Here is a 26,206-nt window from a genome sequence, read left to right on the forward strand (position 1 = left end):
TTTTTTTTTTTTTTTTTTTTTTTCTGTTGAAGAATTGTTGTATAGATATATATATATATATAGAACGACAAACTCCTACTATTACTACAACTAGTGCCACCACCTCCACAGTACCAAATTAGCATTACATCATGAGTTGGGACGACGAAGATTTTGATATTCCATCGAATAATAAAAAAACCGTTAGTGCATCTTGGGAAGACGAAGAAGAAGATGATCCAGTTTTGGAATCATGGGATATCGATCCTGAAGAAGAAGAAAAGAAGAAAAAGGAGGCAAAATTACAAGAGGCTAAAAGAAAAGCTGAACTAAAAGCCAAAGAGGATGCAGAAAAGGCGAAAAAAGCTGCCAAAAGAAAAGAATTAGAACAATTTGATCAATTGGATGAAAGAACTCGTAAAGAATTATTGAAGAAAGCTGAATTAAATGCCGATTTGAATAATGCTGCTGATTTGTTTGGAGGGTTGGGTGTTGCCAACGATGATGATGGTGATGATTTTGATATTAATGAGCATCCAAGAGAAAGAATAACTAAACAACAATTAGCTGCTGCAGCTAGTAAAAGACCAGCATTAACCAAAGATACACCTTTGGAAGAACATCCATTGTTCCAACCTACAAACAAACAAGAATATGAAAAGTTAAGAAAGACCGTTGGTACCTCATTGACAAGATTGAATGAAGATTCTTCTTTATTGTATGCATCTAGTTTGGCCGTTGATTTGATAAGAGACTTGTCACAACCATTATCAGTGGAAAACCTTAGGAAAGTTATCAGCACCTTGAATGTGGTGATTAAGGAGAAAGAAAGACAGGAAAGACAAGCAAGATTAAAGAAAGCTGGTGGTACTGCTACTGGTGGGGCCGGTAAAAAGAAAGCTAAACCACTCGCCAGACCAAATGTAGGTGGGTTCAAGAAGGATGCATTTGATGATATGGATGATGGTCAATTTGATGATTTAGATGATGATGATTTTATGTAATCAGTATTCTCAATCAAACTTGTGCCAACAGTGCTCTCATGAATGTTATTTGTTTCTTTCATTGTCACTATTTGGCAAACTGAAAAGAATGAGCAATAAAACGGGTGCAGCTGTTTGAATTATTTGAAAATTATCATATACTTGTCATAGCATAATAAATCTAACGGATCATTTGAATATGCTGGTGAACGACGTTTGATTTGATTTAGAAAGTCATTTTTGGTGGTTGTGCTACCCCTGTCAAATGGCCGCATTCTCCCATTCTCATCACTTATGTAGCTACTGATATTGTTTAATGCATAGTCTTCCTCTTCCTTATCAGTGTTGGTTGATGTAGAGATGTTTTCCGATAAATTATCACTAAATGAGAATAACTCCTGGCCAGATGAACATGGTAAAAGCGAATAGTTAGGTGTGCTGGCACTCAATTGCATGTCAGTAGATAGATCAATTGATGGTTGTTGCAGGTTCAAAATATAGTCTAGAGAACACTTTTTTAAATATATGTCTCTGCGCAATTCATCAATGGAGGGAATACTCACAGATGGTTTATTAGTGAGTTCATTGTTGTTTTCCAAATCCAAAATGACCGGTAATGATTGATGATTTTCAGCCGCAGAAAACGTCTTGCAAGTGTATGATCTAGTTAATGAATGATAAGGAGATTTGTAGCTGGAAGTAATGGGTATTAAGTCATTACAATGGTTCTCTTGTACGCATGGATTTGGCACTAAATATTGATTTTGGTATGGTTGTTGCAAATGCATTGGATTTAATAGCTGTTTAATCGAAAGAGCTGTCGATGTATTTATATCTTGGTTTTCCAGGTGAAATATGGCCCGTGTAATGGGTTCTTCTTGTATAGACACTGAATTGGGCTTACTAGCCAAAGTATTTGGTGACTCTCGGTTTTTAGGAGTTGTTGTATCGATACATCTGTGAATTTGCTTTGTCCGTCTTGGAGTTTTCCGCTTCGGTTGAGGAGTTGATGTTTCCACAAATGATTTAATCTCAGTTGTTTCGTCACAAAATATATTTCGTAACTGGTTCAGTGAAATTCTTTTAACTTTATTTACAGTTTTTTGATTATGTTTTTTTTTTGAAGTATTTGTTTTCGGCTGAGGTATTAACATAGGAAATGGTTATGGATTGGAGGTTGTTGCAAAAACCAAAAAAAAAAAAAAAAAATTGGAGCACTCAGTGAATTACTCGAAACGTAACAGGGGAAAAAAAAAAGAAAGTGCTATGAAATTATGAAATAGGATTCAACAAACCTTGTTTAGTAGAAAGAAAAAAAAAAAAAAAAAAAAAAGAAAAAATAGTAATCTTGGTAAAGGCCAAATCACATTACTTTTCCCAACAACTTTCCCTTGAATATTGATTATCACGGATTATTAATTCAATTTCCATATGCCTACCATGTCAAATGACAATATAATACTCCCATCAGTCTCGTCTTTATCGAAACTAACTATTAACGATGTATCAAAGTCAGGATTTGGATACAATCCATCAATAGGACCAATATCGAATACTATAACCCTGGAATCGTCACTGATATTATTAAACAAGCGTACAGTATCACTAACCCCAACATCGTCTGACTCAATCTACGCTAGGAATATTATTACAAAAAAACCTCACGAAATCAACTTGTCTTCGTTATCATTCTTGTTTTGTGAGATCATTAGTTGGGCACATTCTAATTCCAAAGGAATTCAAGACTTGGAGAATCGGCTAAATGGATTAGGCTACCAAATAGGCCAACGATATCTTGAGTTGTGTAAAATAAGAGAAGGGTTCAAAAACAGTAAACGAGAAATTAGAATTTTAGAGATATTACAATTTATTCATGGTCCTTTTTGGAAATTGATTTTTGGTAAAACTGCCAATGAATTAGAAAAATCTCAGGATTTGCCAAATGAATATATGATTGTTGAGAATGTACCATTATTCAATAGATTTATCAGTATACCCAAAGATTACGGAGACTTAAATTGTTCTGCATTTGTTGCAGGTATAATTGAAGGAGCACTTGACAATAGTGGATTTGGTGCTGATGTTACAGCACACACAGTTGCCACAGATGTAAACCCATTAAGAACAGTATTTTTGGTCAAGTTTGATGATTCTGTTTTAACTAGGGAGAGTTTGAGATTTGGATAAGAGTCCAACAAGTCGTGCATATAGGTTCAATATAAATCGGTGAAATTTTTTTTTTTTTTTTCTTTTTTGGTTTTCTTCCACCCAAAGTAGTTTGGTAGTTTGGTAGTTTTTTTTATTTCGTTTTTCTTTGACAGCTTTTTGGATTGTTTGAATATCTACATCCTACCGAAAATATACAATGGGAATAACAATTCGACAGGCAACTATCGAAGATATACAGGCAATGCAAAATGCAAATTTGCACAATCTTCCGGAAAACTATCAATTGAAGTACTATATGTATCACATATTGTCATGGCCACAGGCATCTTTTGTTGCAACAACCTATGACGAAGTGATAAATGTGAATGATGGGGAAATTGAAGTTCCAGTTCCTCAGGATCCCAAAGGTGATACAGCATATATAAATAGAGGTGAGAAAATTGTTGGATATGTATTGGGTAAAATGGAAGATGATCCAGAAGCTGCTGACAAAACTTCCCATGGACATATCACTTCATTGTCAGTGATGAGAACGTATCGTCGAATGGGTATAGCTGAGAAATTAATGCGACAATCCTTATATGCCATGTGTGAACTGTTTGAGGCACAATATGTCTCCTTACATGTGAGAAAATCCAATCGTGCTGCGTTACATTTATATAGAGACTCGTTGAAATTTGAGGTTCAATCGATAGAAAAATCGTATTATCAAGACGGGGAGGATGCTTATGCCATGAGATTAGACTTGAAATTGGAAGAGTTGTTGCCCTCATTGGCCCAGAAAGCTGAAGAGTCAGACGATTTAACTAAAGATTTATTAGAGGACTGAAAATATATATAGAGAGCATGAAAATATAAAAATTCTATTCAATATCTTTCTTTCATTCTACTAGCAACTGTACGTAAGTTACCATAAACTTTCCCTGGTGGAGAACCCAAAATCAACGACACAACGGCTTCACGTGCCATTCTTATATGTGTGAACCCTCCCAATATATGAATTTTTGAATCAGCCAACACTATTCTTGTTCTGGTAGCATTCTCTATGGCAAATTTAGTCTTACCGTCTTTACCAGCAATTCTACCGATCGCACGAGACAAATGATCTCCAGTTAAAGTTTTGACATCCTTGATTTCAAATGTTTCGATATACAAATCATCCAATCTCAATAATGCGATTGCATCGTCAACATCGAATCCCAATGTAAAAGCTTTGACGAAATCAGCACCTTTTTGTAAAGCACCCACGTCAGTAGTGTATTTGTTTGTTCTCAACTCGACAGTCTTTGTTTTCAAGTTCATTCTAACTTGTAGTTTCAAATGTTCAACCAAAGGAGGATATATTTTACTCCATACATTCTTCAATGGGGTCATTCTGTGAGGTGGCACGGCCACTTTTCTGCTTTCTAATTTGACCTTCATGTTGGATTTTGATGCAGCAGAAAACCTTGGTTTGCCGGATTCATCTAGTTGAAGCTCAGTGGTTTCTCCTTGTTGTATACTTAAAGAATTGGATGGTTCAGATTGGTCTTGGCCATCGGCTGTTGTAGTTGGGACGGCAGTTGTATCAATTAACATATCTTCGTCATCATTGTCTTGATCTATTGTTTGGTTAGGATGCAGAGTAGAGTTTTCTTGTGTTTGTTCGTTTATACCACTCTGTTCAGTGGTCTTCCTTATAGCAGTAGGAGCGGCCATTTAGTTTTAGTTTGAAGGATTGTTAAAGGTTGTGATTTGGAATAATTAAAAAAAAAAAAAAAAAAAAACAATCACTCAAGTAATCAACTCATCTCTTTGCTAGGAAAAAAAAAAAAAAAAAATTTCCACGCTAAAAGTGATGAACGTCGTGCAATCAGGTAGAAATCCAAAACAAGTTGCAATTGCTGTCTAAACTGACAAGGTCGTCGATGCTTTTAGGTAGTTGAAGATGCCAAACTTCCAGAACGGATTACCTTCTCAAAGGGGTGGTTCGCAATACTTTTTCATTGTGAAGACCTATGTTCTTGTTTACAAATACGGTCATGTCAATGGCTGGTATTACGTCAGACATACACGAAACCGACTTATCTAAGGATAACGCTCCTTTTATACAATGATTGAAACAAGGTCAGTAAGAAATTAAAGCCCGACGGGTCTCTGGTGAACTTGATGAAAAATAAGTAAATGCTTCAATAGAAATTATTGTTCAGTGAAATCTCGTGATTCTATAATGTTTGCCATTCTTGTTAAGCAGTGCAAAGTATGAAGAGTATTTAGAAATCCGTGAGAATTGACTAGTTATAGTATTACCTTTCAGAGCTAAGGTGAAAACTACTTCATCAATTATCATCCCTAACTAAGAAATAATGATTATCTCAAGAGTTGGTTACAAGTGACACAAAACTATAAAGCTGGGGAGAGAAGGAAGAAGGAGTTTGGCAAGAGTAGACTAGTTTATTTCTTTTTTTTTTTTTTTTATTAGGATACTTGAATTGCGCACTACTTAAATATATATGGAGGACGGGATAGATGGGAAAAAAAAAAAATTTTATAACTTATGATTGGATAACAATTATTTAATATTTTTTTTTCATTACCTTTAGTAATCATTTTCATTCACCAAGTTCACTGCTACATAATTAATGCATAGATCATTAGTATCGTCACCATCATCTTTGTTAAATATCAATAGAATAATAGTGCGGAATGTTGCAGCTAAACAACTAGTTCCATCTTTAACCGTTCTATCCACACGCATTTTGAAAAATCACTTCACAACCAATTCCAACGAACATGCAATAGCATTCTACAAGCGAAGGCGTTTTTCGACATTCACCAGATCATATCAAAGGCAATCGAATAATCAAACTCCGTTAAAAGATGAATTGAGACAAAAGATAACCAAGGCAAGTTTGCTTTCACAGGCAAATTCAAGCTTATCCCGCATGTTGATACATTTAAAGTGGCCGTTGTCACGAAATACAAGTACTACTAGTAGTTGGGATATAACGTCAGCATTCATTTCCTGGTTGGTCATGGGAAATATTTTATGGATTATACTAGGGACCACAACGTTTGGGTTAACTTTGATGTACTCGTTGCATTATTTGGATAGTTTGGTGGGTAAGTTTAGTGACGGTGAAGAGACAACAGAAAAAGCGAATGAAACAAAAAGTAAGAAAGCAAATAATGTGATGGGATATTTAGTTGGAGGGATTATATCGTTTGGCCTTGGAGTAGACTTGAATTTTGAAAAGGGTTCATCATTGCCAGAATTAAAAGATGGGAAGCTAAGGTTCAAAAACGTTGGTATAGTGTCAAAGGATGATAGTAACAAGAATGTGAAATTTAAGGGAACAGTGGAAGCTATGGATATCACATTATCGTTTAATAAATGGTATGAAGGAAATGGATTGATTTACGATTTAGAGTTGTATGGGTTAAATGGTAAGTTGTATAAACTGAAGACGCCTTCACCAACAGTGGTCAACCCAACTACAAAATCTTACAGATTCAGTGAAAACATTCATTATCAGTATGACTTGGACCATAATGTCGAAGAAATTACAGGTGGGTCTAGCTCTATTATTGACAATAATTACACTTTTGACCATGTTAAAATCCATGATTCCTATTTGGAAATATATGAAGAACAATCCAGTACTCCGATAAAAGTAAATATCTTTAACTGTGATCTACCAAAATTAAGAGGTGATAAATTAGTGTTGGATTTTTTCAATGCTAATAATGCAAGCGGTGCTATCAATGATGCAATGTTTACTTTACATAAACGCCAGAATTTGGATCCAGAAAACAAGAATCAAGACAAGCTCATAAGATTCAAATTGGACGCGATTGATTTAGGGGAAATCAACAAGTATGACCCAAATCTGAAATTCAATTGGATAATCAATGGCAAGGCTGAAATTATTGCTGACATTACTTTGCCTGATGAACAGGACGATTTGAGTGAATCTATCACAGAAGTGTTGACGAAGATGTTTTCCAATATGTTCCAAACGGTGGACACATCTCAAACCTCTGAGGATTCATTGTTGAAAGATGCTATATCAGCAATTTACCATACCTTCAGAAAGCCAGAGGAAGCGGTCAAACCGACAGAAAATTCTTATGTTATCGTCAATGTCAAAATGAAATTGTATGATTTGAAAGCAAGTTTACCTCAAGTGTTGCCAAGAACCAACGACGGTATACCCTTTATATCGTTGTCTGACTTGAGATCATTAATTAGTTTCATCAACACGGAGAATGTGCCGATTACAATCAAATCTACCGTTATTGAAAAAATAACTGATTTGTCGAATATTGAGCATTTAGGACAGACTAAAATGTTTGACTATATTATGGGGGACGCCTATGAAGAGTTTACAAATTTGGTGAGAGATGATGCAAGACGAATAATTAGTGAAAAATCTTGGAGCAATTCAATTGCAACACAGTTGTTGCTTTTAGGGCTAGGTGCAATGGTTTAAGGAGAGTTGAAGAGAAAGAATGTACAATGAGTAAAGTCTCTTGGCTTATTGAACTTGTATATATATTATATTTGCAACATACGTACATTCTTTTATTTATTTATTTGTATGGTTTAATTTACGTCGTTTTATGATTGGAATACCTTTTTCTGTAGAATTCAAGTCTTGTAATATCTCTTCATCTATAGGTTTCGCCCCTATTCCTAATGTGATTCCTTGTTTCCTGTGTGATAGATTCTGAAGATTGGTGGATTTGTTGTTGTCTTTCGTCTTTTCTTCCTCCTCTTTCCAACCAAGTCCTCTTAGAAATGCAGCACCAAATTCATCGATTGGTATTTTCCGATTGTCGCTAGACTCATCTTCAGAATTTTCTGTTTCCAAGGCTTTAATCATTGATTGTTTCGTAGTCTCCACTTTTTCAAAAGTTGTTACCCCGTACGGTAGTATTGGTTTCTCATCAATTTCAATCTTCTTTTGTAAAATGCTTTTACGTGGTTGCTTGAAAGCTATTATTGGCCTGGTTTCGTTTGTCGGTGTACTTTTATCTTCTTTTGAATATGTTGTAATTAGTCTCTTCTCCGGTTGAGATTGGTCATCTCCTTGTGCTGAAATATTCACATTTGGTTTCTTTAACTTTAGATTCTTCTTCTTCAAGCTGATTTTTATACCTGACATTAAAATTTCATGAATTTGGTTTTACCTTGGGGCAGAATACTGTAAGATGTTGTTTTTGTATTTATTTTTTTTTTTTTTTTTTTTTTTTTTTTTGCGGTTTGATTATGCTTTTTTTTTTTGTCTGGTTTGCAAAGACCTATAAACACCTAAATCTTAAACTTATATCATGTTGACCTTTGTTGATTGTGAACCTTCGTAGATTCTTACAAGTATAGTTTATACTAACCATGCAATATTATTTGCTGTCAAGATGTGAAGACTTCGTATTATTACATCAGTATGCTAAATATTGAATGTTAGTGTACGTTCCAATTTCAATCGCTGTTACAAATTAATCCAATTGATAATCTGTTCTGATAATTAAACCGAAGCAATAAGTCTATGTAGAAAATAATAGTAGAACGCAAGTTCTTATTCAAAGGAATCAACCCCCCTCCCAAAACTCTGAGCACCGTGTTGGTGTTACAACGCGTACTTAAAAATGTTGATCCAAAAAAAAAAAAAAAATACAAGCAGCCATATCTTTCTTTCAGATTTCTTGCTTGCTAACCTTTCTCAAAATCATGGAAATAGCTGGTCTGGAGGATACATTGCAATCTCAAGATCTTGAATCTAGCAATGGGCAAGAAGAATTTGAGAGTCATCTAAATTCAACCACACGTGGTTCCTTATTAAATGTACTACGTGGAAACCAGACTACCAAGAAAAACTCAAACACTTCAAAAATACGAAAGGAGAAACATGAGCCAGTAGTGAATGAAGACACTACAAAGCAAGAATATCATCCTACACCTTTAACTTCGAAAGATATATTTAAAATATTTCGACAAAAAGACAAACAGAAATCCACATTGTCTGAGATTCAGCAAACACCAGCACAAGAACAACACAGCAAAACTTCTCAAGGTCTTCCCAATGATATGATTTGCAATTCGTTGGAGATTTTGGATTTCACAGCTGACATTGAATCAAAAATATTTGCTAACAAGAAATCAACCTCAGTAAAAGACTTGTTCAACAATTTCAGACCAAAGAAAATTGTCTCCATAAAGTTGTCTCCACAAATACTAAAGAGTATTTCTTCAAGCTGTTCAAATATTGAGCATTCCAGAGGTTTAGATGTACTTCCTGGTTTGAGAACAACATTTGCTGCTCAGGAAATGTTACAACGAGGAAAGCCAACAGTGCCAATTCACAATACAGAGAAAATTGATAACAAAAATAATGACATCCAATTGCATACATCACTTATGGAACGAAAAATTTATGAATCAAGACCCAAATCCAGTGTACAAGATATACTTAAGCGGAGAAGGAATGACGATAAAACGACAAGAACACAGCCAATAGCAAGACCGACATACTTTATTACCTTGAAAATGAATTCCAAACACCTAGCGGAAATTAAACAATATGAAAATCCACTAATAACAAAAGGAAACAAGACAAGTACTAATGGCAAGACAAGTGCTTCCTTATTTGCTAGTATGATGCAAGCAAGTAAATCTGCAACAAAGTTAGAATCTATGTGGCAATCAAAAAATTCTATAATATTACCAAATTCCATAAAGAAAGAAGAGTTTCATATTTACGAAAAGGAGGTTTCAAATCCTAGGAAGCTTTCATTGGAAGAAAGAAATAGAAATTTTAGGTGTGATATTTACCCCGGGAATTTTGAGTCTTTTGCTGATTTATTCACAAGAAACACCACCTCTATTTACCATCATGAGATCAAAGACAAAATTGATTTGAAACAGTATGCGTTGTCTAAACTACCAAATTTATTAAAAGCTTCTGCTCTTGAGTTTGTGTTCAATATGATTGCCCAACCAAAACAGGGAATGTGGACGGAGACATTCAAACCACAAAAAATGAATCAATTGCTAATGCATAAACGAAACAAGAATGATATTTATAATTGGATTTCTAATTCTTTCCTTAAACTAAAATCTCAAGCACCGATCAAGGATATGAAACAAAAAATAAAACAAAGACGCCAGGAATCTTTTATTGTCTATGATTATGAGGACGAGGAAACCGAAGAGGAAGTTTATTCGCCGTTTTTGATTCTTCAAGGATCATGTGGCTCGGGAAAATCAACAGCTGTGTTTACTGCTATGAATGAATTAGATGGCTTTGTTCATGAAATAAACACCAGCCAAAATAGAGGCCGTAAGGACATCTTTGCCAGTTTAAAAGAACTCTGTACCACAGAAGCTGTGCGTGATACTAAAGAGTTTCATAGAGGAGTGGTTCTACTTGAAGATGTAAACGTGTTGTTTGAACAAGATAAAACATTTTGGCTGGTTGTTCAAGAAGTTATCAATGTTTCCAAAAGACCAATAATTTTGACATGTGAGGAGATATGGAACATCCCCAAGAACTTGATTGAATTTGCTCAGCATGACGAGTCCATGATTTTTATAGATGATTATGTGATCCTGAAAAACTTGGTCATTGATTATCTTTGGCTATGTTGCTTGGTTTATAATTGCGATGTTTCCAGAGATATACTTGACGAAGTTGTCGATGAGAATTGGGATGGACACAATTTTGATGTTCGAGGGTGTCTAATGAGTTGTCAAATTATGTGTCCTAATCGACCCGATGGTTTAACTGTCATTACGAGGATACCTGAAGCAACCGAGAAAAGAGTTTTGAGCAACATTAATGAAGCATCACATATACTTGATATCAATTCGTGTAGTGATGTCATTGGAGAAAACTCTATTTCTCAGTTAACCCATACATTGCAAGTAAACGAATTTGATGATATTTATTGGATTGACGATTGCCATAATCACACATTGCCGTATGAGTTAAATATAGGAAATAAGCTAAGTGATAAATTGGAAGAATTTGAATTGGATTTTTCTGTCCCACAACAAAAATTTATAATGAATGATTTAAGATACGAGGCAAACAAATTTATTGGATCAAGAATGAAGTATTGTTCCAACGGGGATTTCAGGAGATCAACTAGATCTGGCGGTAGTAGTGGTGGTGAATCGAATGCATATTTAGATACCACTGGTATTCCCGATACCTCATTTTTGAACCATATTGCTAACAATTCGTTTATTCTAGATTTACTTCCAATGGCAAGACTTTGGAGTCAGTACCAAAAAGATATTGATCAATTTGAAAAGGATGCGCTAGATGAAGGTAAGCCAAGTATTAAAAGATTTCTCAAGTATCGAGACTTTCGTCATAAAACTACATTAGATGCCACCATAAGTAGAAATACATAAAACTATTTAGATCAATCTAGTTCTGGTTTTAAGGACACCGCCCCCAAAAGCTCTTGCTGCTTTGTGTTTAAAATCGGTTGATTGTAACCTTCTCCAAGCTTCTTCGATGTGATATGGCATTATTGGAGTAGTGAATTCGTCTGGTTGATCAAACAAGTATTTTCTCTTTATTGGTTTCTCTTTATTATCGATAATTTGTTTTTGCTTTTGTATCTGGTTCAATTTATCCTCCGAATTCTTGATATTCATGGCCTCCTCCGTTAATGAACAGACAATTTCAAAAGTTAAAAACCCTAAGATATCAATAACATCGTCGTTGGGTCTGGTATCACATAACTGGCTCATTTGGGCCCATTCTCTAAAACGTTTACCCTTTCTAAAAGTGAATGAAGCCTGCCGACATTCACTCCAATGTACATACTCTTCTCTGGTCATATATTTAGTTCGATCATCTGCCATTTTCAATTTTTTCAATCTCGCTATTGAGGCGGCTTTTTCTTCATCATCAATAAGTTCGTTTTCTTCTTGCGTTTCCAAATGTTGTTCACTAAACATAAATTGTAATTCCCAGGGTAATCTTATTTTGGATTTTTTGTACCTCGAAAGCATTTTCGAAGAATCATTTGACTGCGATTGTGACAGTCCGTTGGCCCCAACACCGGCCTCATTGGTGTTTTCAATCAAAGATTCCGTACCTCCTCCTTCTTGGTCTTTGGCATTTTTACGAACATCCTTCCACGATAAATAAGTTCGTAAACGATTCACTTTTGCCTTATCATGTCGAATCAAAAAAATTACATCTTCTGGTATAATACTTCTACTGCCTCGAGAATTTGCTGTTTTAGTAGATTGTCTCAATATTTCAATAACTTGACCTCGTACAATATCTTCAATTATTGATGTGGTTTCCACTGGTGGGTCATTTGCTTCACCCAGCACAAACATCATCTGCAGAATCTCAATTCTGTATTTGTACTTGTTATCAGACGTCATTTTCTGTGTGTTGTTGGTGACTAGTGGTGTTGATATTAACCCTAAAAAAAAAAAACTACTCAAGTATTTCAATAACAAACAAAATGTCACACCAAATGTCGGGCACCAATTGACAGTCTACATAACGACATTGTCACTATAAAATAAAACGATGGAGCTGAAAAAAATTTTTTTTTTTCTATTCCCTTTTTCTTCTTCTTTTTATTAATCTCTTTTTGTTTATTTTTATTCTACTGATTACTATAGTGACGATGATATAATAGTATGTGATAATTGCTTTTCAATTATAGTGATTTTATTTGTTTCAATGATGACTCCGAGTGCATTTGGCTCGAGACGTAATGTCGATGTGGAAAAACCCAAGCTACCTTTATTTTTTTGTCTGATAACATAAACAAACTACTATATAATTGGACTTTCTTTATTGTTTCTCGGAAATGAAATACTAACAATACGTCCAAAGTGAATTTAAGGTATTCAATAAATAGATTGGACTAAATGATAATGTATGAGAGCGTTATTATGTAATGTACTTCACCATTTTGGTATGAATAAGTTATAATAAACAAAAAAATATCGTCAGGATTTTTATTACTGTAGAATTTTTAATTATATGACTGTCATGATACTACATGATGGTATATACTCTATATGGCTTACCCTTGTTTCTATACCAACTATCTAACTTTTCCCACTTAACCAAACAACTGGATTCCATTATCCTCTGGAATGATATCACTATTGTCATTCTCTTGTTCTTCGTCTTGTTCATCATCTATCTCATTCATGTTAACCTTTTGACCTAATAACGATGCAAAAAACTCATCAATTTGATCATCATTCCATCTCCAGCTTCCAACTGAGGTTTCAAAATTGGCAATTGGTTCTTGCACATGATACCTTAATTTTCTACCTTTTGATGCCTTTGTATCGACATTGTTTTTCAATTTGTTGGACTTTTGAGCAGCTCTCAAACTGATAGTGATTCCTGATGTTGGATCACTAGTTTGCACTTTCTTGTCAACTAAATCATTCAACAATACTCTATAGAAATCTTCATCATCAAATATATAATCATTTTCCAAGCCTTGGGCTTTCTTACGAACCGATGTCTCTTCGGGAATATCATCATCATCATCGTTGATAGTTTTGGTTTGCGGTTCTTCTTCCTCTTGGTTGTGATATCCAATTGGAGTTACATTTCTTCTGTTTAATTTTGTTCTTTTGATCAATCGATCCATATCAGATAAATTATTGTTGACCTGTTGTTCAAAAGATTGGTTTATAGTTTTGAATTTATTAGCATTCATGGCATTGCTACCAGATGAGTTGGCAACTTTAGCAGACCATTTAGTTAATATCTGGTTACGACGGGAATTCAAGTGTGAATCTGCAACTGATGTAACCTCAGAGTATTTTGCAAATGATCGTTTTTTGGGTACTTTGATTGAGGTACTCTCGTCTAATTCGTTTCTAAGTGTGAATAAATGATCTAATAAATTATACAATTCCTTCTTAGCTTTATTCAAAAGTTCGTTGCTATCTTTAGATTTGACTTCTGAATATGCACTTGGGTTTATAGGTAACATGTTACTTGAAGTCAAACACTTTTGAAACTTCAATCTCACATCAATGATCTTTTCAAAAGTTTTGTTTTGCTGCTGTATTGAATAACCTTTTAATGCATCGTTTGTTGCTGATTGTGATAATCTGTTAACGATGTGAGTTCTTTCTTTGCTCATTAACTGTTTTAATAATCCCCTTTTGTGTGAAATATTCTCGTCCTCGTCCTCGTTCTCTTCCTCTTCTTCTGTATCATTGGAACTACTTATATCAGACTCTTGATCATTATCCACTTCATCTTCAGATTCTTCGTCTTCAATCTCGTCAGCTAGTTCAGAATCTGACTCATCTTGTAAATTTGACAGTTCTTCGTCGTCCTCATCACCATACAATTTGTCTCTGCTTGTGACATTGCCCAAATATTTTTCCCCTAAATGCACACCTCCATTCTGCTGTCTTAACTTTGATTTGGAAGACTCGAGATAATGTTCATTCCTCAATCCAGTATCCTCGTTGTCAGATTCGTTTTCGGAGCTGCCATCGTGATGCTGAAAAACATCGTTACCTTTGGACACATCTAACTCATGATCTTCAATATCATAATCAGTCTTTGGAGTATATAAATTAGAGATTTGTTCTGATAGAGATTTTTTGGCCATATTTGAAAACTTTGAAGTCGATGAAGTAAGCTGAAAGTGTAACCTACCAGAAGCTCATCTAGTTTTTTTCAGTATTTTTTTTCTTTCCCTAGCTTTTGGTGTGTATATTTCGCATCATAGTTACAATAATACCACAAAAATGACAAAACATCATGTTAGTCACGTGATCTGGTCTTGTATCCAAGAACACGAAAAGCGTGTACTTGTACATATTTTATTATTGTTTGTGTGGTTTCTGTTGCTGCTCCACCAGTTCAAGAAAATAAAAATAAAAAAATTAAATAAAATAAAGCCTGGCTCCTTTTGACACGATCAATTATATTTGGCAACCTTTTTTTAAAAACAGTTATTATTTGCAGATATAATAAAATTGTTGGAGTATAAATCATTGAATATATCAGTTTGATACATCTTATTAGAATAGATTTAAAGTTTTTTGTATTCTTGTTTTTCATTTATTTATTCGAATTCCCCCAATTTCCAAGGATGAATTTTAACAAGTTCCTAATCGTACTTTCATGTTATTTGGCATGTGTGTTTGCATTGGCAAACCAAAATGATGGAGGTGATGATGATTCAAAGACCAAAAAGACTACTACTTGGGTGTGGGTTACAACTACTATTGGTGGTCAAGTTGCAACAGTATCTACAGTTTACTCACAAAAGTTTATGAGCACTCATAATAGTGAGGATGCTAAATCAGTAGCAAGCGGGGAGATTGGATTGGGCTCTTTAAGTGGGAGTGTTGGTGGTATCAAAACATATAGTCAAACAACTATCACTAACGCTAACATAGCCCCAAGTAATAACAATGTTTTCTTTGGTGTTGAAAGCTTCTACACAGGCATTGTTGGTGGTATTGTTTTGTTATTGGGTTTATTATAAAATGGAGGTTACAGCTGGCTGACTAGGTTTTCATCATTACTGTTTTTGTTTTATTTTATTTTGTTGAGTATTAGTTTAGTTCAGTTTAGTATAGTGTTTATATAAATTGTTTGGTTTTTCAGTTTGCAAATTGTACTAGATTAACAGTCGTGTGTAACACTTGAACAAACTAAATATTGTGGTGGATTTTAATGAGCACTGAGAGAAAAAAAAATTTTTTCTTTCGACTGTTTGCGCAGCTACGATTATAAAGAGAAAAGTTGTTTGTTTCCCATCAGCGTTTAAGAGAAAAAATAGACAAAAAAAAAAAAAAAAAAAAATAGAAAGACCAAAAACCAGAAGTTTTACAAATATTGTTGATCAAATAGTAAAGTAAGTATACTCACATAAAGCTATTTAAGTCCAAAATAATTGCTAACCTTGTCATCCTAGTTATGTCTGAAGAATTAGCTCAAAAAACAGAAGGATTGTCGTTGGATTCCAAGACTGTTTTCGACTCCAAAGAAGAATTTAATGCAAAGCATCCATTGAACAGTAGATGGACATTATGGTACACTAAACCACAAACAAATAAGAGTGAAAACTGGCACGATTTGTTAAAGCCAGTCATAACCTTCTCGTCAGTTGAAGAATTTTGGGGGATTTACAACTCGATTCCACCAGCAAATCAATTACCATTGAAGTCAGACTACCATTTGTTTAAAGAAGGAATTAGACCAGAATGGGAAGATGAGGCTAACTCCAAGGGTGGTAAATGGCAGTTTTCTTTCAACAAGAAACTGGAAGTCAATCCAATCATAAATGATTTGTGGTTAAGAGGGTTGTTGGCAGTTATTGGTGAAACCATTGAGGATGAAGAAAATGAAGTTAATGGTATTGTGTTGAACATCAGAAAACAAGCTTACAGGGTTGGTATTTGGACCAAAGATTGTGATGAATCGAAATTGAAGATTGTTGGCGAGAGATTGAAGAAAGTCTTGCAATTAACCGACGAACAAAAAGTTGAATTCATGTCGCATGATGCCTCCAATACTAGAGGTGCTGAACCTCAAATTGTTTTGTAATATTTTGGAGCTTTTTTTTTCTTATTTTTCAGAGAAAAGAAATGAAATAAATTAGTAGTGTATATTTAGTCTAAAGAATTCTTTAAAACCCGACAGGGTTTACCTTATTTTTTATAAAAGAATGTACTTCATCCCAGTATCCTTCTTGTATAACAGTATCGTTGTGATTTGAGTCTTCAAATTCAAGCATTTCCTTGCTTTCACTTTTGAGCAATTCGTAAATTCGATCCATATGCAGAGGAGGTACAATTTCGTCCTTTCTTGCCGACAACAACAACACAGGAATTTTGGGCGAGATCAAAGGTACTAGACTCTCCAGATCCCATGTTTGGTGCACAAATCCAGTCATATACTTTAATAGTGGGAAAACATGTGGAACCGTCTTTCTAATAGACAAGAACGTATTTTCTAATATCATAGCATGGATAGAAGATGACTTAGCAGAAGCAATATATATCGCAACTGCACCACCCAAAGATCTTCCGTATAATGTAATAGAAGATTGTTGATATTGGCTATCTTCTTTTGTCAAGTATTGGATCACTCTATCGGCATCCATTTTTAGTCCCTTCTCTGATGGACGACCTGTTGATTTCCCATAACCTCTATAGCTGTAAATAAATACATTGTAACGAAATTTCTTATAAAATATAGATACAATGGGTAAGGCATGACCAATATTTCCTGCGTTAGGAGATAGTATTAAAATTGTTTTATTGGTATACGATGGATTATGAGGATCTTGTTTCAACAGGTAGCATTGTAATAATTCACCATCTTCTGTAGGCAAATTGATTAATTCATACGGCATGTCATATTCATCTGGGGTCGCACAATATCCATGTCCGTCATTCAATGAGGCTGGATAAATCAAGTTATTCTGATATGTGTACAATCCAATTAAAGCAACAACACCTAAAGATAATCCCGCCTGGGCAATCATTTTAGCAAATTTGTAAGCAGTGGAGAGCATTGTTAAGATAGAGTGGAGGTTTTTTTTTTTCTCTTTTTGTTTGGTTTCTAGAATGTTTCGTATTTGAGTTTTGTTTTCGTTTGTATTTTTATGGTGGTGGGTGGTAAGTAGATTATTATTATTTTTTTTTTTTTTTTTCCTTCTTTTGAGAGGAGAGGAGACGATCAAACTATCGTTTTTGTTTGAGAGGATCGTTGTTGTAAGGTGTTCTATATGTTTTCGTTGGCAACAATATCATCATGTCACAACCAAACTCTCAGGGACAAAGCAATCTAGCAAAGTTTGCATTTAATATATATGGAACTTTAAGTACGAATAGCAGCACTCCCCAATCTCATGAAATTTCGCCGTCTTCATCTTTAGGTTCATCGAGATCCAACAAACAAACTAATCAATACAGTTCCCAAGAAACCAACAATAATAGACTAAGTTATTATTGTGAAAAGGAAATAATGTCGTTGTCTCAATTGAACTATCCACTACTGATAGGGGGCTACAATGGAGACTTGCAACATCATGTTGTAATTGGTGGAAAAAACTATCTTCGACTATTGTGTGTTTCTGAAACTCAACAAAGAATAATTAGTGATATTAATTTGCTAGAGTCTAAATCAATTTATAACTCCCGTGCAACAAACAAGTTGATAAACGTAAACACGATAAAGACATATGCTGACACTATAGCAGCTGGATTATCAAATGGGGTAGTTTTGATCTATCGAGTATCGCCAAATGGACAAAGCAAGGTGGTTGGCAAGTATTCCGACCATAGTAGAACTATAAATTCCTTGGATTTTATTGACTCAGAAAATCAATTGCTATCTGGATCGCAAGATGGAACAATAAAATTGTGGGATTTGAGAAGCTCTTCTACAAAACCAGTCATGACAATACAAGCAAATTTACATTCTGATCCGATAAGAGCGTGTCAGTATTCTCGGCATTCAGCTGTCAGGAACAAAATTTGTGTGCTATCAGTTCACGATTCAGGTGCATTGTGCAAGTTTGATTTGAGAACCAAGAATGGAGGGAAGGTGTATAGCCCTGAGAAAAAATGGAATTTGCATACTGGGCCAGTGTTGTCTTTACATATTCACCCGGAAAAAGAATATGTGGTTACCGGCGGAAGAGATAAAAGAATTTCAGTATTCAATTATGGTGATGGACAGTCAAGGAACACCCCTGATAGCTTGATTAACACGTATGGTCCCGTTGTAAAGGTCAGATGGAGTACCTATGCAAATACAAAAGAAATTGTAGAAGAGTTTGAAGAAAACCAACAACCAAATCCAAATCCATTGTATAATTATGATATTGCATGTCTGTATTTAAACGACGATCCTACCATTGCCATTTACAATTTAGGAAGAAAATTTATTCCAAAGCAGATTATCCATTCCAAGAAGCCTGTACAGAATTTTATTTGGGCGCAGAATAATAGTAAATCCCGAAAAATCTGGACATTATCAAAACCAAATAGTTTTAATTCCTACAACCTTTATGGATTAGATGATTCTGACGTTAGTCGGCCAATAGAGGATTTGAGTAATGTTGCAATGACATGGGATAACAACAATGATTTTTGTGCAGTGAGTCAAGCAAGGTATGACTACGATCTAGAGTCTTTTGGGAATGCGATTAATGAAACTTATGAGGATAATTACGATACAGAGAGGAACTGTAGTCTCGACAATGAGGAGTTCGTACATAGTCAAGCAAACTCCCTCACGGCATCGCCCATTGAAAAACCACAGTTGACAAGATCTATGACATATAACCCCGTGCAGCTGTTTTCAACTTTCTCTCCAGCTCCTGTAGCTAGAACTGCGACTGGGTTTTTACAGAACGAACCGGTTACTCCATCATCATCATCATCTATTCCAAATATGCATCTTTCGTCGTCAAGACCTAAGTTGACTCGCAACACATCCCAAACAACACAAGACTCGTCTTCTTCTCAATTGTCTTCAGTTATACCACCTCCATCTTCTTCGCAGACTTATTCGAGTCCGCAGTACAAAAGGAATCAATCATCTCGCTGCTTGAATACCCCAGCTTATGTGATACCAGTATCAATTCCAGTTCCATCAAATGATGAATACGTTTTCCAGAAATTGTCAAGTGAGTCATTAGTGAACATTCCAGATGGCTTTACTTTGGTAGATGTGTGTTTAATAAACGCATCTGTTGCTGCCAGTGTTAACAACAATAGAACTAGTCAAGTTTGGAAGCTCTTGGCGGTTAGCATACAAGAGGAATTCGAGTCAGGAAGTAAACTAAGAAGAATACTTGGGCCTGAAACAGAAACCGTGAGTAAGATACCTCAAGAAGTACATGAGAGTTTGGCAAAAACCAATGAGGCATTGTCATCAGATATTGCCAAAAGTAATTCTGTTCTGTCGGTCTTGGGCAATTTTGTTGAATCGTTCAAATCCACATCAACTCTGGGTTCACAGTTTGGCAAACAAAATGACAAGGATGACAGAAAATTACAAAACAAGAATAGTTCTGGTAACCTTATGGATATGATTAATAAGGCCAGTAGAAACAGCAGCTTTTCAACTACTAGTTTTAGATTAAAAGAACAGGAGCGCAGGGAGCATGAACTTCGAAATACCCAAAACTTTAGGGATGAAAATGAAAAAGTCAGTACGCACTCTAAATCTGCTCCAATTCTGATCAGTTCCCACCCAGAAGATTTAGATGATGAGAATATGAGTGCCACAAACTCTGCTGGCTTAAAGTCGAGTCCACCTTCTGTAGGAGTGTCCATCCCATCAACAAGGACATTTTCAAGCTCGTTGGCTTCGTCTCCGAAATCAATAAGAATAATGAATGGGGTTAACCTGAACGTTGCCAGAAGCCAGCCGTCTCCACCAGTACAGACTTGGTTGAAACAAAGGAATTTTGATGTGTCCAATGGGGTGACAATGATGGGTACTTCAGGGTTATCTTTAGCATTGAAACGAAATAAGACCAACGAGGAAGGTTGTGAGTTTGTCAAAGTTTGGAAGTTCAAAAGCTTGTTGAGAAAATCTTTAGATTATGCAGCCCTTCAAGGTGACATTATTTTTTGCTCGACGGTGGCACTATTGTTTTATGATATTGTTCCTGACGTAATATCACAATTTGAATGCTTGGAATGGCTCAGTATTTACATTGAGATCTTGCAAAGGAAAAGATTATTTGTTAATGCTATAAATGTGATAAAATGTGCTACAGCAGATATACAGGAGAAATTACAAAAGCTATATTGCCTGGATTTGAGTTTGCGGTTTTATTGCTCCAGGTGTCAGGCATTATTAGTCAATGATAAATCCAAGTTTTCCGGCAAAGGTGAATTTGGGTACTGGTATTGTGATGAGTGTAGCAGGTTACAACTGCAATGTGTATATTGTAATGAGCCATGCAAAGGTTTAGCGGTTACTGTAGGGTTGAAGTGTGGACATCAAGGTCATTTTGGATGTCTAAAAGAATGGTTTATTGAAGACCAAAACACAGAATGTCCTGGTGGCTGTGACTACCAGGTAATATAATGAGAAAAAAAAATCATATTAATATCACATCTCCAATATCAATATATCTTTTGACTAAACTGTATTTCACGACGTAGACTCCATTTTTTATTAATTCTAAATCAATCTCTGTAGTTCCATCATAATCTAGCAAAATTGGAACTTCCAGAGTACATTTGATAAATACAGACTGATCTAAATCAGGTTCAACAATCATTGATTGACCGCCACTGGTGTCGTCCAAAAACGACAATATTTGCGGAAGTTTTTTGAGGAAACAATTGTTATATAATTGAGTTAAAATTTGAAAATACTTGTGAAGGTAATCTTTTTCCTCTTTAGATAGTAACGTGTCATTTTCGTTACTTTCGTTGATATAAAAAATAGTGAATTTGTTTAATTTACTCAATCGGGTCCGTATGTATAGCCGAACAATATAGTTAAGACGCTCTAAATCGGTCTCAATAATCATTAGTTGTAATTTAAAGTCACCAGATAATACCCCACTTTCGCCATTCATGTCTCCATACTCGTGGGATTCTAGTAAGTATTGTTGTTGGTTAGACATCATGGTTAAAACAGTGGACATTAAGTCTTGTTTATATGGCAATAATTCAGGAGCCATTCGTTCGTTGATCATGGCTCTTAGCAAATCTTGGTATAAATTGACTGATGAGGTTTTACTACTGATCTTTTCATGTTTGGAAGATTCTTCAAACTCTTTCAAAATATCATCAATATCCATCGTATATTGATTGGTGATTGATGTTAGAATGTAGGAAATCGAAAAAAAAAAAAAAAAGAAAAAAAAAATAAATCATATAGAATCACCAGATGTTTGGAGAAAGAGAGAGAGAGGGAGAAAAAATAAAGAACAGCTATCGATATATGGAAGATTTTTGGTAAAGAAATCTTCTTTTTAACACGTTTTGAAATCCTAAAAGTGGTCTTTACTGACACTATAGAGGCTAATGTCAATATCTCATTCTGATCGACAACAATTATTGGAGCATAAAAGACAGAGGTTGCAGGAGTTGAAACAGAGGCGTTTGTTACAACAACAGTCTCGTCTGCCCACCCCTGAAGAATCTCAGCCCTTGTTATTTAAAAAGCGTGTAGACGCAGCAACTCAAACACAACATCATGAAATCTCATCTGAAGAAGCAAAACCCATCAAACAGGTAACTAAGAAGGAAATTGAGAAATACGACAAGTCTGTTCAGACTGTAACACCCACTCAAGCTGAAACAGTACCACTAACTGTACCTGTTGAGAATACAATTAATCTTCTTGATAAGCAAGCTGTTTCCGGAAATAATTTGTGTGGATCATTCACCAATTCGATCAAATCGATGAATAAAGTCGAAGTTACCAACACAGTTCAGTTAGACCAGTCAGAGACAGATGACTCAGATGAGGACTTGTTCTCGGGATTTAATACCGTAGCAAAGCATTATTTCGATCTGTCCATTCGATGTGTTGACGTTCTTTCTAAATCGTTGGCACTTGTGTTTGCAGATAATGAAGGTGTGGTATACGATTTCCAATCAGCACGGTTATTCCCTGAGTTTTATTTGGAGTCGATTACAGGAATTGAAATCTTGCAGTTTGATAAATATAACAATCGCCGATTAATAGGGGGTTTGAGCAACGGTGTAGTTTGTATATGGGAGTTGGAGAACAGTAGTATGTCTTTGATGCCTGTTTTGTCTACACCATTGTACACGCCTGCTAATTCAACATCGGCAATCTTGCATTTGGATAAAATTGTTTATTTGACTCAGTTTCTTCTTGATGGTAATCCGTGTATTTTGTCTTTGTCACGAGATGGTGTAGTTAATGTTTGGTCATCAAACTTATTAGTTGAACCAAAGTTGTCTTTTAGAATATTTGGATCTAAAAGGAAAGCTCGTGGTCAACAAATTATGCATGGATTGTATTTGGGACCGGACGAGATTGTTGGTACGAACTTTATACTTGATTTAGTTGTTGCCACAAACAATGGCAAAATATATAAAGGTAACGGTGAGCTCATACACGAGGACTGTCCATCTATTATTAGTTCCTTGATCCAGCTTGACGACTTTATAGTATCGTGTCATCCAGAGTGGAATTTCAAAATTTGGAAAGAACAAGTTCAGCCTTTTCAAATTATCCCAACTTCTCATATTATCCACAAGATGATACCCAGGCCACATAGAAAGTCGCAAATGGTAACTGTGGGTTATCCAAACACGGTGAATGGTCGACAAGTGGTAGAGATGTGGGATTTGAGCAAGAAGTTGTATTCGCCAATTAGCACCATAATGACATCAGAAGACAAAATTGACACTATTGCTTTTAATGAAACAGGTGATACTTTCATTGTGGTTGTGGATGGCAATATGACTATCTATTCTGTTGATGATTCAAAGTTTCCCGAATTTGACAAAGATGATTCTGGTTTTGATAAAGGTATATAACTAATGTACATTTCATATTACTCTATACAAATTGACTAAATAATCTGTCTTTTGAGGTGATGTTGATATCACCTGCAATTGTAGTTTCTTGTGGTGTTTGACTGATAGAAACGCAATCATTACTTGCTAGAACTAACAATTCAAAAAAACATTTAGTGGCTTCCTTTCGAGAGTTGATACGATCCTTGTTTCTGCTCACGACACCTAATGGCAATTTATCAGGATTCCTGTGGTGTATTTCTGAATCAGTTTCAATCAACTTTCCAAATTCAACAGTGTTCGATGATTGGAATAATTCAATCAACTCTTGTCCAATTTGTTCTGTCACGCGTGCCGTATGTGTGTAATTATTGTCCTCTTCCTCGTCGACTTCTTCGTCTAATACACTAGCATCACTGAAATTATCAGAATGCTGGTCATTAAAATCTGGTAATGACAAGTCAAAGTCCATCGAATCATTATCAAAGCTCTGATCTAATTGAAAATCGTGTTGTTGGTTGTCTTCATTGTGCTGTTGCTGTTGCTCTTGGAGAGCCAACTCAGCACATCTGTATTGTAATTCTGCATCCAAGTTCCAAAGTTTCCTTTTTTTGGTTGCTACAGGCACCGCCAACTCTTCAATCAACTTTAATTTTTCAAAGTCTGATAAGTTTAAGCTGATATACTGAGCCGAATCTTTCCCCTGTAATATATTTTCCTGGTTTTCTTTCAATTGCTGAATAGCCAAACCTTCCATTGCTTCTTGGGAATCAACAACAAGCTTTCTGTTATTAGTAATAATTTGACCATCCTCGGTTATTCTGGTTCTTTTCTGTCTCACACGACGTGGCTGTGGGTCTGACTCAGTTGACATTTCTTGCTGTTCTGGGTTTGTAGATAATTGTCTGTCATTTTCATTTCCAACCTCTTCATCGTTCAAACCGTCTAGTGGTTGTCCAAAATCTAGATCAAATATGTTCCCTGTGGTTCTTTCTTTGTTTCCGTCAGAGATTATGGATATTTCTCTGTCGTTGATGGATATAGAGGCATCACGGCCGTACTCTATTGAGTTATCATCGTCCAGGTTTAAATCAAAGTCTAGTTCAAAGTCTTCGGCATGGCCAGGTGCAGCAGTCTCTTCCTCGTATCTGGGAAATTCAAGAGAGTTATCATAGTCTGAATAATCGTAAGCACTCTGATAAGTACTATGATTTAGAGCACCACCTAAACTTGATCCTGTCAGGTTACCGTGTATGTCGGATAAATCAAGATCCTCTTGTTGTAACAAATTTGCCGAAGTAACTTGGTCCTTCAATATAATACTATTCAAATTATGCAAAATTGTTTGTTGAGGAGGTAAATTGACTTGGTTGGAAATATTGTCGGATCCCAAGTTGACACCACTTGATAATTTGAAAGAAGCTTTTAATTTGTATAATATATCATTAACGTCGTCCAATAAGTATTTGGTTTTTCTAGAATATATTCTCACAATCCCCAATAAAAGCTGGCCAGATAATCGGAGCGTTATTGTTTCAGTTGATTCTGTTTGACTTAACAGTTCTTGGGAAACAGATGCATTTGTAATTATAGGATGATTGGTTATATATTCTGTTGATTTGACAATACTTGTGTTCATCAATTGTTGTTTTGTTAACTTTTTGTCATAGTTTGCCGCTAACCAGACGTGCCCTAAAGGTCCTTGTTTTGATATGATTGAGTCTGGAATCATTGTTGGTATTAAAGAATGTATGTAATAATAACGAAGTGAATGAATTAATGAATCCAATTGTAACGAAAGAAAGAAAGCAATATGAAAGATGAATAAAATACTATGGGAAGCTATTTCATATAAATAGGATTTGTTTACAAAAACTGAGACGCGAAACTTTTCTTCTTTTTTTTTTTTTCGTGTAGTAATGAACCAAAGGTGTTTGTGAAATTTTGACATCAGCGCGTTTGTCATTTTTTTTCTTTTTCCTTCCAAATTCTCCATCCCTTTTATATTGAGTCATGAATCCCTAGTATTAAAAAGATCTTATGTAGTTGTAGTGGGAGTAATAAAGGATTGTTATGAACCTTGTGATTACACAGAGTACCATGTGACTTGTTAGAAATCATTAATTCGATTACTGTCTATGCCATGGGATAAATCAGTTGACATCAATCATTACCACAGTATTAGAATGATCACTTGGGACTAAACTGTTAGCAAACAAGTGCTCATTAGAGGCTGCTTAACCAGCCATCTTGGTCATGCTACTAGCAATCAAGAGGTGAACGAAGACTGTTAATCAATGAGTTTAGTCCTCGGCTCCTACCAGTCCAAAGGACTATAACCAGGTTTTGTTGCTGAGTAGCAGCAAATCTCCCCAATAGTTGGGATTTGCGCTACATTGCACGACGAGTGCATTTGCACACTTAAAGCATACAGCCTAAATTGGAAACCTGTGTTGATAGAACGTGAAACAAGAGTTTGGTATAAATAGAGCAAGAATCGTAAAATATTTTATATAGTTATATATCTTAAATATGGGAAATAAAGAGTTTATTCGATACAATAAGTTTTGTCCATACAGCCTAG

The 26,206-nt window shown here is 35.3% G+C and overlaps 17 protein-coding genes across 17 annotated transcripts, besides 2 other annotated features; 9 read left to right on the top strand and 8 right to left on the bottom strand. All coding sequences in view use genetic code 12, as the record gives it.

The window, feature by feature from the left end:
• Positions 1-131: 131 nt before the first annotated feature.
• On the top strand, positions 132-983 carry CD36_35285 (eukaryotic translation initiation factor, putative; the record flags this gene model as incomplete). The annotated part of the gene is made up of 1 exon (XM_002422450.1): positions 132-983. The coding sequence occupies one exon, from the start codon at positions 132-134 to the stop codon at positions 981-983; it is 852 nt and encodes a 283-aa protein (XP_002422495.1).
• A 119-nt stretch (positions 984-1,102) lies between these two features.
• CD36_35290 (conserved hypothetical protein) lies at positions 1,103-2,116 on the bottom strand (the record flags this gene model as incomplete). Its single annotated transcript, XM_002422451.1, has 1 exon — positions 1,103-2,116. One exon carries the CDS (start codon positions 2,114-2,116, stop codon positions 1,103-1,105), a length of 1,014 nt encoding a protein of 337 aa, XP_002422496.1.
• Positions 2,117-2,393: 277 nt separating this feature from the next.
• Positions 2,394-3,149, top strand: CD36_35292 (subunit of the transport protein particle (TRAPP) complex, putative; the record flags this gene model as incomplete). Its single annotated transcript, XM_002422452.1, has 1 exon — positions 2,394-3,149. One exon carries the CDS (start codon positions 2,394-2,396, stop codon positions 3,147-3,149), a length of 756 nt encoding a protein of 251 aa, XP_002422497.1.
• A 178-nt stretch (positions 3,150-3,327) lies between these two features.
• Positions 3,328-3,960, top strand: CD36_35294 (N-terminal acetyltransferase A complex catalytic subunit, putative; the record flags this gene model as incomplete). Its single annotated transcript, XM_002422453.1, has 1 exon — positions 3,328-3,960. One exon carries the CDS (start codon positions 3,328-3,330, stop codon positions 3,958-3,960), a length of 633 nt encoding a protein of 210 aa, XP_002422498.1.
• Positions 3,961-3,998: 38 nt separating this feature from the next.
• CD36_35296 (pre-rRNA-processing protein, putative) lies at positions 3,999-4,829 on the bottom strand (the record flags this gene model as incomplete). Its single annotated transcript, XM_002422454.1, has 1 exon — positions 3,999-4,829. One exon carries the CDS (start codon positions 4,827-4,829, stop codon positions 3,999-4,001), a length of 831 nt encoding a protein of 276 aa, XP_002422499.1.
• A 923-nt stretch (positions 4,830-5,752) lies between these two features.
• On the top strand, positions 5,753-7,603 carry CD36_35300 (mitochondrial biogenesis factor, putative; the record flags this gene model as incomplete). Its single annotated transcript, XM_002422455.1, has 1 exon — positions 5,753-7,603. The coding sequence occupies one exon, from the start codon at positions 5,753-5,755 to the stop codon at positions 7,601-7,603; it is 1,851 nt and encodes a 616-aa protein (XP_002422500.1).
• Positions 7,604-7,699: 96 nt separating this feature from the next.
• Positions 7,700-8,278, bottom strand: CD36_35305 (pre-mRNA-splicing factor, putative; the record flags this gene model as incomplete). The annotated part of the gene is made up of 1 exon (XM_002422456.1): positions 7,700-8,278. The coding sequence occupies one exon, from the start codon at positions 8,276-8,278 to the stop codon at positions 7,700-7,702; it is 579 nt and encodes a 192-aa protein (XP_002422501.1).
• Positions 8,279-8,841: 563 nt separating this feature from the next.
• Positions 8,842-11,529, top strand: CD36_35310 (telomere length regulation protein, putative; the record flags this gene model as incomplete). Its single annotated transcript, XM_002422457.1, has 1 exon — positions 8,842-11,529. The coding sequence occupies one exon, from the start codon at positions 8,842-8,844 to the stop codon at positions 11,527-11,529; it is 2,688 nt and encodes an 895-aa protein (XP_002422502.1).
• A 6-nt stretch (positions 11,530-11,535) lies between these two features.
• CD36_35320 (histone acetyltransferase SAGA complex member, putative) lies at positions 11,536-12,522 on the bottom strand (the record flags this gene model as incomplete). Its single annotated transcript, XM_002422458.1, has 1 exon — positions 11,536-12,522. One exon carries the CDS (start codon positions 12,520-12,522, stop codon positions 11,536-11,538), a length of 987 nt encoding a protein of 328 aa, XP_002422503.1.
• Positions 12,523-13,217: 695 nt separating this feature from the next.
• Positions 13,218-14,744, bottom strand: CD36_35330 (brefeldin a resistance protein, putative; the record flags this gene model as incomplete). Its single annotated transcript, XM_002422459.1, has 1 exon — positions 13,218-14,744. One exon carries the CDS (start codon positions 14,742-14,744, stop codon positions 13,218-13,220), a length of 1,527 nt encoding a protein of 508 aa, XP_002422504.1.
• Positions 14,745-15,230: 486 nt separating this feature from the next.
• On the top strand, positions 15,231-15,629 carry CD36_35332 (cell wall glycoprotein involved in beta-glucan assembly, putative; the record flags this gene model as incomplete). Its single annotated transcript, XM_002422460.1, has 1 exon — positions 15,231-15,629. The coding sequence occupies one exon, from the start codon at positions 15,231-15,233 to the stop codon at positions 15,627-15,629; it is 399 nt and encodes a 132-aa protein (XP_002422505.1).
• Positions 15,630-16,063: 434 nt separating this feature from the next.
• CD36_35334 (eukaryotic translation initiation factor 4e, putative) lies at positions 16,064-16,693 on the top strand (the record flags this gene model as incomplete). The annotated part of the gene is made up of 1 exon (XM_002422461.1): positions 16,064-16,693. The coding sequence occupies one exon, from the start codon at positions 16,064-16,066 to the stop codon at positions 16,691-16,693; it is 630 nt and encodes a 209-aa protein (XP_002422506.1).
• Positions 16,694-16,775: 82 nt separating this feature from the next.
• CD36_35340 (conserved hypothetical protein) lies at positions 16,776-17,666 on the bottom strand (the record flags this gene model as incomplete). Its single annotated transcript, XM_002422462.1, has 1 exon — positions 16,776-17,666. The coding sequence occupies one exon, from the start codon at positions 17,664-17,666 to the stop codon at positions 16,776-16,778; it is 891 nt and encodes a 296-aa protein (XP_002422507.1).
• A 239-nt stretch (positions 17,667-17,905) lies between these two features.
• Positions 17,906-21,202, top strand: CD36_35350 (WD repeat protein, putative; the record flags this gene model as incomplete). Its single annotated transcript, XM_002422463.1, has 1 exon — positions 17,906-21,202. One exon carries the CDS (start codon positions 17,906-17,908, stop codon positions 21,200-21,202), a length of 3,297 nt encoding a protein of 1,098 aa, XP_002422508.1.
• A 13-nt stretch (positions 21,203-21,215) lies between these two features.
• Positions 21,216-21,926, bottom strand: CD36_35355 (DNA replication complex subunit, putative; the record flags this gene model as incomplete). The annotated part of the gene is made up of 1 exon (XM_002422464.1): positions 21,216-21,926. The coding sequence occupies one exon, from the start codon at positions 21,924-21,926 to the stop codon at positions 21,216-21,218; it is 711 nt and encodes a 236-aa protein (XP_002422509.1).
• Positions 21,927-22,152: 226 nt separating this feature from the next.
• On the top strand, positions 22,153-23,643 carry CD36_35360 (conserved hypothetical protein; the record flags this gene model as incomplete). The annotated part of the gene is made up of 1 exon (XM_002422465.1): positions 22,153-23,643. The coding sequence occupies one exon, from the start codon at positions 22,153-22,155 to the stop codon at positions 23,641-23,643; it is 1,491 nt and encodes a 496-aa protein (XP_002422510.1).
• A 22-nt stretch (positions 23,644-23,665) lies between these two features.
• Positions 23,666-25,618, bottom strand: CD36_35370 (sister chromatid cohesion protein, putative; the record flags this gene model as incomplete). Its single annotated transcript, XM_002422466.1, has 1 exon — positions 23,666-25,618. One exon carries the CDS (start codon positions 25,616-25,618, stop codon positions 23,666-23,668), a length of 1,953 nt encoding a protein of 650 aa, XP_002422511.1.
• Positions 25,619-25,761: 143 nt separating this feature from the next.
• Positions 25,762-25,969: a mobile genetic element.
• Positions 25,970-26,206: part of a mobile genetic element that runs on past the window's edge.

Source organism: Candida dubliniensis, chromosome R, assembly GCF_000026945.1.
Source record: "Candida dubliniensis CD36 chromosome R, complete sequence".
Classification (NCBI taxonomy): domain Eukaryota; kingdom Fungi; phylum Ascomycota; class Pichiomycetes; order Serinales; family Debaryomycetaceae; genus Candida; species Candida dubliniensis.